The sequence below is a fragment of the Squalius cephalus genome (assembly GCF_949319135.1).
Source record: "Squalius cephalus genome assembly, chromosome: 11".
Classification (NCBI taxonomy): domain Eukaryota; kingdom Metazoa; phylum Chordata; class Actinopteri; order Cypriniformes; family Leuciscidae; genus Squalius; species Squalius cephalus.
In genome coordinates this window covers 3,639,724-3,655,764 of record NC_137132.1, presented here as the reverse complement: position 1 = coordinate 3,655,764, position 16,041 = coordinate 3,639,724, and the positions used below count along the sequence as shown (strand labels likewise).

The following is a 16,041-nucleotide window of genomic DNA, read 5'->3' as shown; positions in this document are numbered from 1 at the left end:
ACCCTGTCACAATGCTCTCCTGTACAATGCTGTCGGATCCAAATATGGCCATTTCCTTTTTATCAGCAACCAATCGTGAAAGTAAAAGGGCTGAATGTGCAATCTCATTGGCTGATATAAATCTTTAAAGCCCGTTTTCTCAAAATGACTTTTCTCTCATTCTCCAAGTCTGAAATCTCCACTTCAGTAGCACCGATACACACCAAACTCTCCAGTCTTATACCTAGTTATATTATGAAGACATTTACAGAGGGATTTGTAAATATATTATTCCTAGCCTGATTTATATAACATTTTATTCCAAAAAACATGGCGAAAATCTATTTTTTAAGGCTATTGACAGTATATTCTGATTTACAATGAAACAAAAGTAGATATCCATAAATCCCTCTGTAATTTTTTCCCCATCTAATATGTGAACACAGTGAAAAAATAATTTTTAACCTGGCTTTATCCAATACTCAGATTTCGTTTTTTTAAATATATGCAAATTAGCGCATATTTAATTAGATATTGCCTAATTTGCATATTTAAACAGAAAAGTTTCATGGTGATATCTGCTAGTTAAAAATGTTACCCTATTCACCTGTAGTGTCTCGCCTTAAGAGAACTAGCAAAAGTGGATTCGGACACGCCTTTCTGCCGTGCGCTTTAGAAGGAATGCATATTTTGAAGGAAACCCGAGTGCTAAAGTTAGTTGTCGTAACACAAGAACACACAACAGGACTGAGCTCGAAACACTCATGTTCCTCTCTCTCCTGTAGTTTGCTCATCAGTTGTTCTTCATTTTGCTGGAAGCCGCCCAGATTCTGACTGTATTGTGTTTCATCTGTCCGGCTGATCGATATTCTCACTTTAGATGAAATCGTGTTTGCCCACAGTTGCCTGATAAATGCGATCATGTTATATTAGGATTCCCCATGGCTTGAAAAAAATCAGATAACATCTGAAGTATTTACTTTCTTTACGCACACTGGTCTCGTTATGAATGATGAGGTAAATTCGAAGTAGAAATGTTCATGTTCATAATCTTAAATGTAAACTTTTAAGCTGACATTGCCTGTTTCTCTGGGAAATACATCACATTATTGCAGTCAAACGGGTTCATGTTGACTTTAACACTGCATCTCTGGCTGAACACAGGAATGTGTGTCTCACGTGAGTCAGACAAAGGCTCTGTGTCTAAGCCTGTTGGACTCGCTAATGTGAGTTATGCAGATAAGGAGGAAGGCCGTGTAATTCAAAAGCATTTCATAGGAGATTCAAAACATGAGTGGGCACCTTCAAAACACAGGAGATGTAACGCTCGAAAATCCCGAGCTTTAGAAGTGAAACATCTCTCTCCAGCTCCCTGGGGAGATGAGCTCAGAAGTGTGTGTGTGTCAGTAATGCACATGTAGATCTGAGAAATACACGCAAACTGTAAGATCAGGCGAGATCACACACACATGCACGTGACGAGGATTCAAGTCATATTTCATCCCAAAACCAAAAGATAGAGATGATTCATTTTGGTGAAAACATTCACAATAAAACGTAAAAATTACATTAAAAATATCAAATATTTTTTTTTTATATATATATACACACACACACCAGCCACTTTATTAGGTACACCTTGCTAGTACCCTTTCGTCTTCAGAACTGCCTTAATTCTTCATGGCAGAGATTCAACAAGATGCTGGAAACATTCCTCAGAGATTCTGGTCCATATTGTCATGATTTCATCACACAGTTGCTGCAGATTTATCAGATGAACATTAATGATGTGAATCTCCCATTCCTCCACATCCAGAAGATGCTCTATTGGACTGAGACTGTGGAGGCCGTTTGAGTTTAGTGAACTCATCGTCATGATCAAGAAACCAGTCTGAGATTAACCAGATTGAGGCGCTAGACGCAACGCAAGTGTGTTTTGCTAGTTTCAGCCCGACGCAATTATCATTTTCACGTCCTGCACCACATTGTTTAAATAGCAAATGCATTTGCGCTCATGCATTTGCTATTGGTCTGCTGGTCTGAAAACCAGGTGTGTTCAGGCGCATTGTACAAGCGTTGCTATTTTGAGTTGCTATTTTGTTCTTTAAAGAGTGCGTTAGTAATATGCGCCTATAGGCGGGTCCACAACCTCGCGCACGAGCAGATCCATTTCCTCGCTAGAGAAGCGTTCAGTTTCTCCGCTTGCAAATTCCGCCATGTTAATAGCGAATCCGCCATGTCACGAGCGCAACTGGCTTTTAAAGGGAATGGGAGATGAGACTCTGATTGGTTTATTGCACGTTACGCCCAAAACACACCCATTACTCATTAAGAGAACTAGCAAAAGTGGATTCGGACACGCCCTTGCGCCGTGCGCTTTAGACCATGCGCTTAGATCGTTAAAATAAGACCCGGAGTGTTTATCCTGCTGGAAGTATCCATCAGAAGATGGTCTACTGAGGTTATAAAGGGAAGGACATGGTCAGCATCAATACTCAGGTAGACTGAGGCCTTTAAACAACGCTACTAAGAGGCTCAAAGTGTGCCAAGGGAAACATCACCACAGCATTAAACCCCCAGCAGCCTGACCACTGATACAAGGCAGGATGATCCAGGCTTTCATGCTGTTTACGCCAAATTCTGACCATCTGAGTGTTGCAGCAGAAATCCAGACGCAATGTTTCTCCAATCGTCCGTTGTCCAGTTTTGTTGAGGCTGTGTGAATTGAGGCCTCAGTTTTCTGTTCTCGTCTGACAGGAACATCACCGGTGTGTGTCTTCTGTTGATGTAGCTCTTCTGCTTCAAGGTTTGACGTGTTCAGAGATGCTCTTCTGTGTTCAGAGATGCTCTTCTGCATTCAGAGATGCTCTTCTGCATTCAGACTTCTGCGTTCAGAGATGCTCTTCTGCATTCAGAGATGCTCTTCTGCTTTCAGAGATGCTCTTCTGTGTTCAGAGATGCTCTTCTGTGTTCAGAGATGCTCTTCTGCATTCAGAGATGCTCTTCTGTGTTCAGAGATGCTCTTCTGTGTTCAGAGATGCTCTTCTGCATTCAGACTTCTGCGTTCAGAGATGCTCTTCTGCTTTCAGAGATGCTCTTCTGCGTTCAGAGATGCTCTTCTGCATTCAGACTTCTGCGTTCAGAGATGCTCTTCTGCGTTCAGAGATGCTCTTCTGCATTCAGAGATGCTCTTCTGCTTTCAGAGATGCTCTTCTGTGTTGAGATGCTCTTCTGCGTTCAGAGATGCTCTTCTGCGTTCAGAGATGCTCTTCTGCTTTCAGAGATGCTCTTCTGCGTTCAGAGATGCTCTTCTGCGTTCAGAGATGCTCTTCTGCGTTCAGAGATGCTCTTCTGTGTTCAGACTTCTGTGTTCAGAGATGCTCTTCTGCGTTCAGAGATGCTCTTCTGTGTTCAGAGATGCTCTTCTGCATTCAGAGATGCTCTTCTGCATTCAGACTTCTGCGTTCAGAGATGCTCTTCTGCTTTCAGAGATGCTCTTCTGCGTTCAGAGATGCTCTTCTGCATTCAGACTTCTGCGTTCAGAGATGCTCTTCTGCGTTCAGAGATGCTCTTCTGCATTCAGAGATGCTCTTCTGCTTTCAGAGATGCTCTTCTGTGTTGAGATGCTCTTCTGCGTTCAGAGATGCTCTTCTGCGTTCAGAGATGCTCTTCTGCTTTCAGAGATGCTCTTCTGCGTTCAGAGATGCTCTTCTGCGTTCAGAGATGCTCTTCTGCGTTCAGAGATGCTCTTCTGTGTTCAGACTTCTGTGTTCAGAGATGCTCTTCTGCGTTCAGAGATGCTCTTCTGCTTTCAGAGATGCTCTTCTGCGTTCAGAGATGCTCTTCTGTGTTGAGATGCTCTTCTGCTTTCAGAGATGCTCTTCTGCGTTCAGAGATGCTCTTCTGCGTTCAGAGATGCTCTTCTGTGTTGAGATGCTCTTCTGTGTTCAGAGATGTTCTTCTGCGTTCAGAGATGCTCTTCTGTGTTCAGAGATGCTCTTCTGCGTTCAGAGATGCTCTTCTGCGTTCAGAGATGCTCTTCTGTGTTCAGAGATGCTCTTCTGCGTTCAGAGATGCTCTTCTGCGTTCAGAGATGCTCTTCTGTGTTGAGATGCTCTTCTGTGTTCAGAGATGCTCTTCTGCGTTCAGAGATGCTCTTCTGCGTTCAGAGATGCTCTTCTGCGTTCAGAGATGCTCTTCTGCGTTCAGAGATGCTCTTCTGTGTTGAGATGCTCTTCTGTGTTCAGAGATGCTCTTCTGCGTTCAGAGATGCTCTTCTGTGTTGAGATGCTCTTCTGCGTTCAGAGATGCTCTTCTGCGTTCAGAGATGCTCTTCTGCGTTCAGAGATGCTCTTCTGCGTTCAGAGATGCTCTTCTGCGTTCAGAGATGCTCTTCTGCGTTCAGAGATGCTCTTCTGTGTTGAGATGCTCTTCTGTGTTCAGAGATGCTCTTCTGCGTTCAGAGATGCTCTTCTGTGTTGAGATGCTCTTCTGTGTTCAGAGATGCTCTTCTGCGTTCAGAGATGCTCTTCTGCGTTCAGAGATGCTCTTCTGCGTTCAGAGATGCTCTTCTGTGTTGAGATGCTCTTCTGTGTTCAGAGATGCTCTTCTGCGTTCAGAGATGCTCTTCTGTGTTGAGATGCTCTTCTGCGTTCAGAGATGCTCTTCTGCGTTCAGAGATGCTCTTCTGTGTTCAGAGATGCTCTTCTGCGTTCAGAGATGCTCTTCTGCGTTCAGAGATGCTCTTCTGCGTTCAGAGATGCTCTTCTGCGTTCAGAGATGCTCTTCTGCGTTCAGAGATGCTCTTCTGCGTTCAGAGATGCTCTTCTGCATTCAGAGATGCTCTTCTGCGTTCAGAGATGCTCTTCTGTGTTCAGAGATGCTCTTCTGCGTTCAGAGATGCTCTTCTGCGTTCAGAGATGCTCTTCTGCGTTCAGAGATGCTCTTCTGCGTTGAGATGCTCTTCTGCGTTCAGAGATGCTCTTCTGTGTTGAGATGCTCTTCTGCGTTCAGAGATGCTCTTCTGTGTTCAGAGATGCTCTTCTGCGTTCAGAGATGCTCTTCTGCGTTCAGAGATGCTCTTCTGCGTTCAGAGATGCTCTTCTGCGTTCAGAGATGCTCTTCTGTGTTGAGATGCTCTTCTGCGTTCAGAGATGCTCTTCTGTGTTCAGAGATGCTCTTCTGTGTTCAGAGATGCTCTTCTGTGTTCAGAGATGCTCTTCTGCGTTCAGAGATGCTCTTCTGCGTTCAGAGATGCTCTTCTGCGTTCAGAGATGCTCTTCTGTGTTGAGATGCTCTTCTGCGTTCAGAGATGCTCTTCTGCAGACCTCAGGTATCAAGTGCTTATTTGAGTTACTGTTGCCTTTCTATCAGCTGGAACAGTCTGGTCATTCTCCTCTGACATCAACAAGCCATTTTCACTCGCAGAACTGCCGCTCACTGGATATTTTCTGTTTTTCGGTCCATTCTCTGTAAACCCTAGAGATGATTGTGTGTGAAAATCCCAGTAGATCAGCAGTTTCTGAAGTACTCAGTCCAGCAACAACCATGTCACGTTCAAAGTCACTTAAATCACCTTTCTTCCCCATTCTGATACCCAGCTTCAGAAGATCGTCTTCTCATTCACTATTCCCTAACATTAGTCCACTAATATAGTCCACTTGAGGGAGTGAATGAAAACCAGTGAGTGAATTCAGACACTGAGTGCGTCGGATAACATAGTTTGTGTTTCTGGCTGTCCCTGCAAACAGTGCCCTATTTAAAGGAGAACTCCGGTCAATTTTAACATTGAGCTCATTTTTTTGTACATTTGGAGTGCTGTCAATACAGAGAACAACGACAAATCGGTGTTGCCTACACCGTGTTATCCTCTTTTTAAAATTTGCACCCTGTTGACTTCAATGGGGCAAGTTTTAAACCTGCTTTTAGCCTCTTAACATCCTTGATGTGTCATTACAAGTGCCCAGCTAATGTGAGTGATTCCTTCGGAGTGAACACGGGTCAATCTGACTGCAGTAGATGTGAAAGATATGAATAAAAATGATGTTTATTCAGCCAGCGCACATACCTGTATTTACATCCTGTTTTCGGTCGAAGCCCACAGTAGTCGATTGTCGAGTTCGGGCGCATGATCGTACGTACTAAACCTATGCGCGTGAACTCGACAATCGATTACTGTGGGCTTCGACCGAAAACAGGAAGTAAATACAGGTATGTGCGCTGGCTGAATAAACATCATTTTTATTCATATCTTTCACATCTACTGCAGTCAGATTCACCGTGTTCACTCTGAAGGAATCACTCACATGACCTGTGCACTTGTAATGACACATCAAGGATGTTAAGAGGCTAAAAGCAGGTTTAAAACTTGCCCCATTGAAGTCAACAGGGTGCAAATTTTAAAAAGAGGATAACACGGTGTAGGCAACACCGATTTGTCGTTGTTCTCTGTACAGCACTCCAAATTTACAAAAAAATGAGCTCAATGTTAAAATTGACCGGAGTTCTCCTTTAAGGGTATAAGGGACATCATTTCGGACACAGCCAATCGGCAACCTCCCTGTCTCTCTCTTGTAATTCATCATTCATTGAATCGCACTAGAGTTTGTTTTCCCCATTGGTGCGGTTCGTTTGGGCAGGTGAGAATGCGGCAATCGCACTCGGGTGCGCACCAAAAGCGGACCAAACAAGCGCACCGAGACCTCCTGGAAGAGGTGGTCTCGGTACGCTTTGAAAGCGAACTCTGGAGCGGTTTGTTTGTGGTGAGAACGTGATTCGACCTCGAACAGAACCAACTGCCAAAGAACTGCGCATTTTTGGACTAAACCAGTTGCCGTAGTCAGCTGCGCTGTGCATTATGGGATGAGGAGAAATGTTTGTTGACAGCTCGCGGACAAACTTGGGAGTTGTGAGGAGGTGCGGAGACTTATTAACATTATTTTCGAGCCGCATCCTCGCTTCATTCTCAAATATTATTGTTTGTCTAAAGTGGTGTAGACAAACTATATAATAAAATATGACCAGGGATACAATCAGCCCACGCAGTCGTCTCTCCATAGTAAACAGCGGCGTGTTGTCTGCCGGATTTTCCTCCTCTTTGTTTACTTCCAGGAGTTCTGTTGGAAATATCCCGCGCGTTAATTCTGACCAATCGAAGTGCAGTAATGGAAATGCCTTCAAGACACATCTGGCCAACGAGTGATGTGTATGCTGTCACGTGACTGCATTTTGGTTCGTTTTATCAACTCATAAACTGATTCGGACCAGAGCGATCAGTGTGGTGTGAAAAGGAACCAAAACGCCTGAAAAATGCTACAAAGTGTCATTTTTCACCATTGGTCCGGACCAAATGAACCGAACTGCAGATATGAAAGCACCCTTAGGTAATATCTATGGTTTAACCCATTTGAGTGGACTGAATAAAGCTCTCTACGAACTTGACTTGCGATGCCGCGCTGACTGACATGTATGTGCATGAATAGGCCTATGTCACACTTCCTGCTTCCGGAACGCGGAGTAGGGATTCAGAACTTCCGGTCAACAGTATTTCTCCATAAGGATTTAGATTATCAGCCATAATGTCTAAACCATCCGAGGTAGACTGACCAGGAGCTATGAGGTTGTGAAACGAAGGTTTTTGCTCCGGTAGAAGCTATAAGTTAGTATGAAATCAACCTTGTTTTAAGAAAAACATGTTTTATCCGTGATCTTATGAAAAAAAACTACACTACCCACAATCCTAAGCATAGCAGCAACGTCTGCTGATTGGTCCAACTCGCTGTTACCATAGAAACGTTTACCTAACTGGCGAACGGCCCGCCGCTGTTGTTGTAGTTTACCGGGTTGCTCTGCGTCAGGACGTAGACAGCCATACCTCAGCTTTCACGCTTTTCCACTTGAGAGTTTTCATTTACCATCCGAACCACATCGTCATATGTGACTTCAGGCAGGTTGCGGAGAGATTTGGTCCAGCGGAATCTATCGGACTCCGCCATTGTAAAGAGCTAACCGGAAGAGCCGTATCCCTACTAAAAGACGTACTTCCGGTCTTCAATTTTTTCGTGATCTAGGCCTATCACTGTCACACGCACAAGCTCAGAGCAATATTGTAAGTTACTGCATGATAATACATTTTTAACTGGCAGAATAATAATGCATCACGATACACAGTCTCACTTTTAGTTATGTATTTTAACTATTATAGTATTTCAAAGGGCAAAAACATGAACTAAGTATTGGCTTTACTTCTTCAAGTCAGCTGTCACTGTAGCGCGAGTCCAGTAGCATATAGCATTAGCTCCTAAGCCCTGAGCTAACTCGATCACGTCAAGCTATCCTTGGACACAGCCCATTTCTACACGTCTAAATGCATTGAGTTGCTGCCATGTGATTGGCTGATTAGATATTTTCTTTTTGTATTTCAGAGCATATGAGTTTATGAGCATATGACACAGAGGAATAGAAAGGGAGAGAGAGAGACTCACTGTAGTCGCTGTTTTCATCTTTACTCCCAACGACGGTTCCGTCCGGCTGCATCTGCAAGTAGAAGCCCTGCTCACTGAAGAGCCTGGTCACTATCCCCTTCAACTGAGGATCTGGAACACACACACACACACACACACACACACACACACACTGGTCACTATCCCCTTCAACTGAGGATCTGGAACACACACACACACACACACACACACACACACACACACTGGTCACTATCCCCTTCAACTGAGGATCTGGAACACACACACACACACACACACACACACTGGTCACTATCCCCTTCAACTGAGGATCTGGAACACACACACACACACACACACACACACACATAAACACCCACACACGCTGGTCACTATCCCCTTCAACTGAGGATCTGGAACACACACACACACACACACACACACACACACACTGGTCACTATCCCCTTCAACTGAGGATCTGGAACACACACACACACACACACACACACACACACACACACACACACACACACACACACACAGGTCACTATCCCCTTCAACTGAGGATCTGGAACACACACACACACACACACACACACTGGTCACTATCCCCTTCAAATGAGGATCTGGAACACACACACACACACACACACACACACACTGGTCACTATCCCTTCAACTGAGGATCTGAAACACACACACACACTGGTCACTATCCCCTTCAACTGAGGATCTGAAACACACACACACACACACACACACACTGGTCACTATCCCCTTCAACTGAGGATCTGAAACACACACACACACACACACACACACACACACACACACACTGGTCACTATCCCCTTCAACTGAGGATCTGGAACACACACACACACACACACACTGGTCACTATCCCCTTCAACTGAGGATCTGGAACACACACACACACACACACACACACACACACACACACACACACACACACACACACTGGTCACTATCCCCTTCAACTGAGGATCTGAAACACACACACACACACACACACACACACACACTGGTCACTATCCCCTTCAACTGAGGATCTGGAACACACACACACACACACACACACACACACACACACACACACACACACTGGTCAATATCCCTTTCAACTGAGGATCTGGAACACACACACACACACACACACACACACACACACACACACACATAAACACACACACACACACACACACACACGTCACAACACACAACTGAAGAGCCTGGTCACTATCCCCTTCAACTGAGGATCTGAAACACACACACACACACACACACACACACACACACACACACACACACACACACACACACACACTGGTCACTATCCCCTTCAACTGAGGATCTGAAACACACACACACACACACACACACACACACACACACACACACACTGGTCACTATCCCCCTTCAACTGAGGATCTGAAACACACACACACACACACACACACACACACACACTGGTCACTATCCCCTTCAACTGAGGATCTGAAACACACACACACACACACACACACACACACACACACTGGTCACTATCCCCTTCAACTGAGGATCTGAAACACACACACACACACACACACACACACACACACACTGGTCACTATCCCCTTCAACTGAGGATCTGAAACACACACACACACACACACACACACACTGGTCACTATCCCCCTTCAACTGAGGATCTGAAACACACACACACACACAGACACACACACACACACACACACACTGGTCACTATCCCCTTCAACTGAGGATCTGAAACACACACACACACACACACACACACACACACTGGTCACTATCCCCTTCAACTGAGGATCTGAAACACACACACACACACACACACACACACACACACACACACACACACACACACACAACTGCAGAGCCTGGTATAAACATCTTCAATTGTTTTGTGAGGCACTTTAGGTTCAGTAAATCAAGGGTTGCTGACTTGATTACAGGTTCTTCTGATCAGCTCATGAAGAACTATACAAAATAATAAGCAAAATAATGAGAAAGAACCAAATCTCTTACCACAGCTATGCAGACGACACACAGATCTACTTAGCCCTATCGCCTAATGATTACAGCCCCATTGACTCTCTGCTTCAATGCATTGATGAAGTCAACAGCTGGATGTGCCAAAACTTTCTACAGTTAAACAAAGACAAAACTGAAGTCATTGTGTTTGGAAACAAAGATGAAGTTCTCAAGGTGAACGCATACCTTCACTCTAAAGGTCAAACAACTAAAAATCAGGTCAAGAATCTTGGTGTGTCTTTAGAGTCAGACCTTAGTTTCAATAGTCATGTCAAAGCAATAACTAAATCAGCATACTATCATCTGAAAAATATTGCAAGAATTAGATGCTTTGTTTCCAGTCAAGACTTAGAAAAACTAGTGCATGCTTTCATCACCAGCAGGGTGGATTATTGTAATGGACTCCTCACTGGCCTTCCCAAAAAGACCATAAAACATTTGCAGCTCATACAGAACGCTGCCGCCAGGATTCTTAGCAGAACCAGAAAATATGATCATATCACACCAGTACTCAGGTCATTACACTGGCTGCCAGTTACTTATAGGATTGATTTTAAAGTATTATTACTAGTATATAAATCATTTAATGGCCTAGGACCTCAATACATTGCAGATATGCTCACGGAATACAAACCCAACAGATTACTCAGATCATTAGGATCACATCAGCTAGAAGTTCCAAGAGTTCACTCTAAGCATGGTGAGTCTGCTTTTAGCTATTATGCCAGCCGCAGCTGGAACCAGCTTCCAGAGGAGATCAGATGTGCTCCTACATTAGTCACATTCAAATCCAGACTCAAAACACTTCTGTTTAACTTTGCATTTAATGAATGAGCACTGTGTCACTGTTTGTCCGACTGTTTATACTGTGTCTTATTTTAGTCTTTATTCTAAACTGTTTTAATTATTTTTAGTTCTTTCTCGTTTCTTTATTTTAAACTGTTCTTTATTCTAAACTGTTTTAATTATTTTTAGTTCTTTCTTGTTTCTTTATTTTAAACTGTTTTGTATATTCTTATTTCTTCTGATTATTTTTAATAGTATGTAAAGCACTTTGAATTACCATTGTGTATGAAATGTGCTATATAAATAAACTTGCCTTGCCTTGCCTTGCCTTACACAACAACAACTGTTTTATAGCACCTAAAAACATAAACAAGCACAAGTTTTAAGGGAATGGATGTCTCATAATGCATGCTGACCTGATCAATGCGATGTACGGTTGTAAATGAATGAATTAAAAAAGGAGCCTGTCATGCTGCCGAAGTGCTGCTAACCAATTAAAATGTGTTAATTGTTTTATAGCTAATTGTGTTAGTAAACCGGCTCCCCTTCCCTGACACCTGTGACACCGTCTCACTCCTCAGCGTGACTTCAGGGCAATATCAGGATTAAAGGCCACAAACTATAAAAAGACCTCCGACATTTGAGTTACAAACACACTTCTACAATATTCCTCATCTTAGAAGAGCTCAGCACGAACGGAGAGAAGCAAAGAGGAGTGAACATGACGTCAGACATAAACAAACCAAACCGAGTAGAATAGGATTTGCCAGCTTTAATATGCATGTTTAATTTGAACACAAAAACACACACACCTGTAATCTGTCAGAATATACAGTAACAGGGTCAAACTTTATAATAGTGTACATTAATAACATCAAACATTATGTAATTATCATTACTGAAGTTTAAACTTGAAACTTTCAATCTGTCTGTCTACTTATTATTGGTACAATACCAGTCAAACGTTTTAGATCGGCAAGATTTTTAATGTTTTTAAAGGTTGCATTTATTTGATTAATAAAATAAAAATAAATAAAAAAGTAATATTGAGACATTTTATTACAATTTAAAATAGCTGTTTTCTATGTGAATATATAGATTTCTAAATGTTTCTGAAAAAATATTCTTATTATTTTAATACAGTAAAAATAGTGAAATTATTACAGTTTAAAATAAGTGTTTTCTATGTGAATATACAGTAAAGTGTAATTTATTCCTGTGATTTTTCAGCATCATTACTCCAGTCTTCAGTGTCACATGATCCTTCAGAAATCAGTATAATATGATGATTTGATGCTCAAGAAACATTTATGATTATTATCAGTGTTGAAAACAGTTATTTACATTATTATTTCAGGATTTTTTGATGAATAGAAAGTTCAAAAGAACAGCATTTATTTGAAATATAATCTTTTGTAGTATTAAACACAAAAGTTTTTTGGGGGAAAGAAATAAAAGAAATCAATACTAGGATAAATTAAATTGATCAAAAGTGACAGTAAAAGACATTTATAATGTTACAAAAGATTTTATTTCAAATATATGCTGTTGTTTTGAACTTTATATGTATCAATGAATCCTGAAAAATAATGTAAATAACTGTTTTCAACACTGATAATAATCATAAATGTTTCTTGAGCATCAAATCATCATATTATACTGATTTCTGAAGGATCATGTGACACTGAAGACTGGAGTAATGATGCTGGAAAATCACAGGAATAAATTACACTTTACTGTATATTCACATAGAAAACAGTTATTCTAAACTGTAATAATATTTCACAATATTACTTTTTTTTTATCAAATAAATGTAGCCTTGGTTAATCTTACCGATCCAAAACTTTTGACTGGTAGTGTATAGGCTATAGAACATATTATAAATGCTAATGCGATCATCAAAGTTATGAATAAAACAATCACGCAGTCTAACTTGCAGTATCATAGTGCAGCATAAACATATATCATCATACTCTCAGATATATATCTGTTGGCCGCGCGCACAGGTGATCATCACGCGAGGTGTTTATCTGGAGCTCTGCGCGCACAGGTGTGTGTGTGTGTGTGTGTGTGTGCGTGAGGTGTGAACGAACTGACCTGATTTCCGTCGCACGGGTCGTTTTTTCCCGCTGCAGAATCGGACTTTACCGAAGAGCCCGAACAGGTGCCGGTTGCACAGGGAGGTTCTCCCGGACGGCTCTTTGCCCGGGCTGGAGCGACGCTTGCCGGTCGTCGCGCGCTCACTGTTCGCCTCGCGCGCCTGCCGTTTCTGTCGGATGAGCGAGCTCGCGAGCGCCGCGGCCATCTCACGGGACACGGAGGGACGCGGGTCCGGTCGGTGCGGGGACGATCGTGCAGATTCGGTGCGGATTCACGGTGCGGATCACCGGCGCGAGGGAGCGAGCGCGCGCGCTTCTCTCGTGCAGGCATGCACCGGAGCATGAGCGATACCGATAGACTCGGTTACTTACCACGGAAAGCACTTAAGAGTTACATAACCGCACAATTAGACCACATAACAGCAGAGAGCGTACAAAAAATGAGAGTCACAAGTTAACGGGAACGTCCGTTATTCATGATATCTACGAAGAGCTTCTGTGTAAAATGCGCGGATGAAATCAGGGTCGATGCTGTTAAGTTGTCATCATCAGTAACACATCCGTTTGTCCTCAACATGTTGATTTAGCAACATTTCTGTCCGGTAGATCCAGTGCAGGGAAACGCATCAAAGCAAAATCCAACATTTTTCACCGAGAAACCGAGAACGCATTTTGTGTGATTCCTGCCGAATAGATGAAGTTCAGAATGATGCTGAGGAAAAGAGAGACACGGGAGGGGGAGTGTGTGTGTGTGTGTGTGTGTGACCACAAGGAAGAAGGAAAACGAGAAGGAGAGCGACTCGACTGAGAACAGAGGGGGGGAGGTCAAAGCAACAGCTTTCCCGAAAAGAAATGGCACAACCTTCCGCAACAAAACTCAAAGTCAAAGTCACCATGAAATCAAAATGGACAGTCGTGGAATACTGCAGCATTTATTATAAATGATTCATCCCTGCACATCATTTTTGGTTTAAATTCATGTTCCTCGTAATCTTGAATCATAACAACTTCCCCCTCCCCTTCTGCAGCAACATCTCTTCTCTGATGACGTCATTACTGGCTTGAGGGCGGGGCAACCTGTCACTCACATGAGATCGACCAATAGCAAAGCACAACCATTCAAACAATTCCCCATGGATAAAAATCAAGCCCCGCCTACATTTGTTCTCGTTCCAGAAGATGTGGATGCATTTGACAAGCCTGCAGTTTGTGAACGCTGACACGTTTAGTCATGTGACGCATATTGTTTATTAACTTTCCTTTAATTCCTCCCTATTCCAGCTCATGCTGCTTTGTATTATGAGCACTTCTTGTGTTTATTTGCCTCTTTAAGATGAATCGCATGCATGTATTCCTTTCCTGTTCGCTTTGGATAAAAGCATCTGAAAAATGAATAAATGTAGCCTAAATGTAATATTGTTTAGTCATGTGATGCATATTGCACCAGTAGCACAGTATAGATGATTTAAAGGTAGGGTAGGCAATTTTTCGATAAAAACTCTTTTTGTTATTCTGGTTGAAACTCTCTTCACATCCTGAGTCAATAACAGAAGTGGTCTAAATATTAAAAAAATTATATATATATATATATATATCAATCTGTGGACAAGAAGCTTTCAAGAAAAATGCTGTCAAACAAACATGGCATTTTCAAATGTATAAACATAGCTTGAAATGGTGTTTCTCACTGGACAGATTACTGTAAAAAGTTATTGTTGGTTTAACGTTAAAAAGTGATACCTGGTTGCCTTAAAATTTTGAGTTCGTTGAAATTAAAAATTTGAGTTCATACAATGAAGGAGAATTGGTTTAATTAACATAAACTCAAAATATTATGTTATCTGAACCACATTAATTATCTAAGTTGATTTGACAAAAGATAAAAAGTTGTGATAAATCATGAAAATAATAGGGCTGTGAAACGATTAATCACGATTAATCGCATCCAAAATAAAAGTTTGTGTTTACATAATATATTTGTGTGTACTGTGCATAATTATTTTGTATATATAAATATACACACATGCATGTATTTATTTAAGAAAAATAAAATAAAATAAATAAAATACTTATTTATCTATAAAATATTTATATTTATTTATAATACAAATTCTATATATATATATATATATATGCACATGCAGTATATATACGCAACTATTTCTTAAATATATGTACAATATATATACAAAATAATTATGCACAGTACACTACACACACACATATATTATGTAAACACAAACTTTTATTTTGGATGCGATTAATCGCGATTAATCGTTTCACAGCCCTAACGCCTCGCAGACTTGGCTCAAATTTACGACAAAAATCAATGCAGATTCAGCGCGAAAAGTCGTTTACCGTCGCTCGCAAGATGTCGAGTACGAAACAAATGTTGCAAATAAATCATTACAATGCAGAACCTTGTAAACGAGTCAGTATCATAAGGACAACGTTTAATTAGGGCATTTCAAACGCAGTTCGATTATTACGTTTATGGCTGGTTTGGCTTCACGCGATCGCTTGTTACGATGAACGGCGGCCGTTAATCCGCGCGAGTAGATGTAGCGACGGGCGGATGCTGACTCAGGTGCCGATAGCGTATCGAAGACACAGAGCTGTCGGGTGCTGACTGAGAGATGGCTT

At 42.0% G+C, this 16,041-nt stretch overlaps 1 protein-coding gene across 4 annotated transcripts in view; it reads right to left on the bottom strand.

Moving 5' to 3' along the window:
* Positions 1 to 16,041, bottom strand: part of fgf12b (fibroblast growth factor 12b) — a 78,478-nt gene that overhangs the window by 13,080 nt on the left and 49,357 nt on the right. For 3 of the 4 annotated variants that reach the window (XM_079886676.1, XM_079886674.1, XM_079886675.1), the window contains exon 2: positions 8,463 to 8,573. In XM_079886676.1, the coding sequence (XP_079742802.1) occupies positions 8,463 to 8,573 (111 nt within the window). Of the gene's footprint in view, positions 1 to 8,462; positions 8,574 to 13,396; positions 14,119 to 16,041 lie in introns of those variants that run through there. The other variant, XM_079886677.1, reaches the window with a different exon arrangement.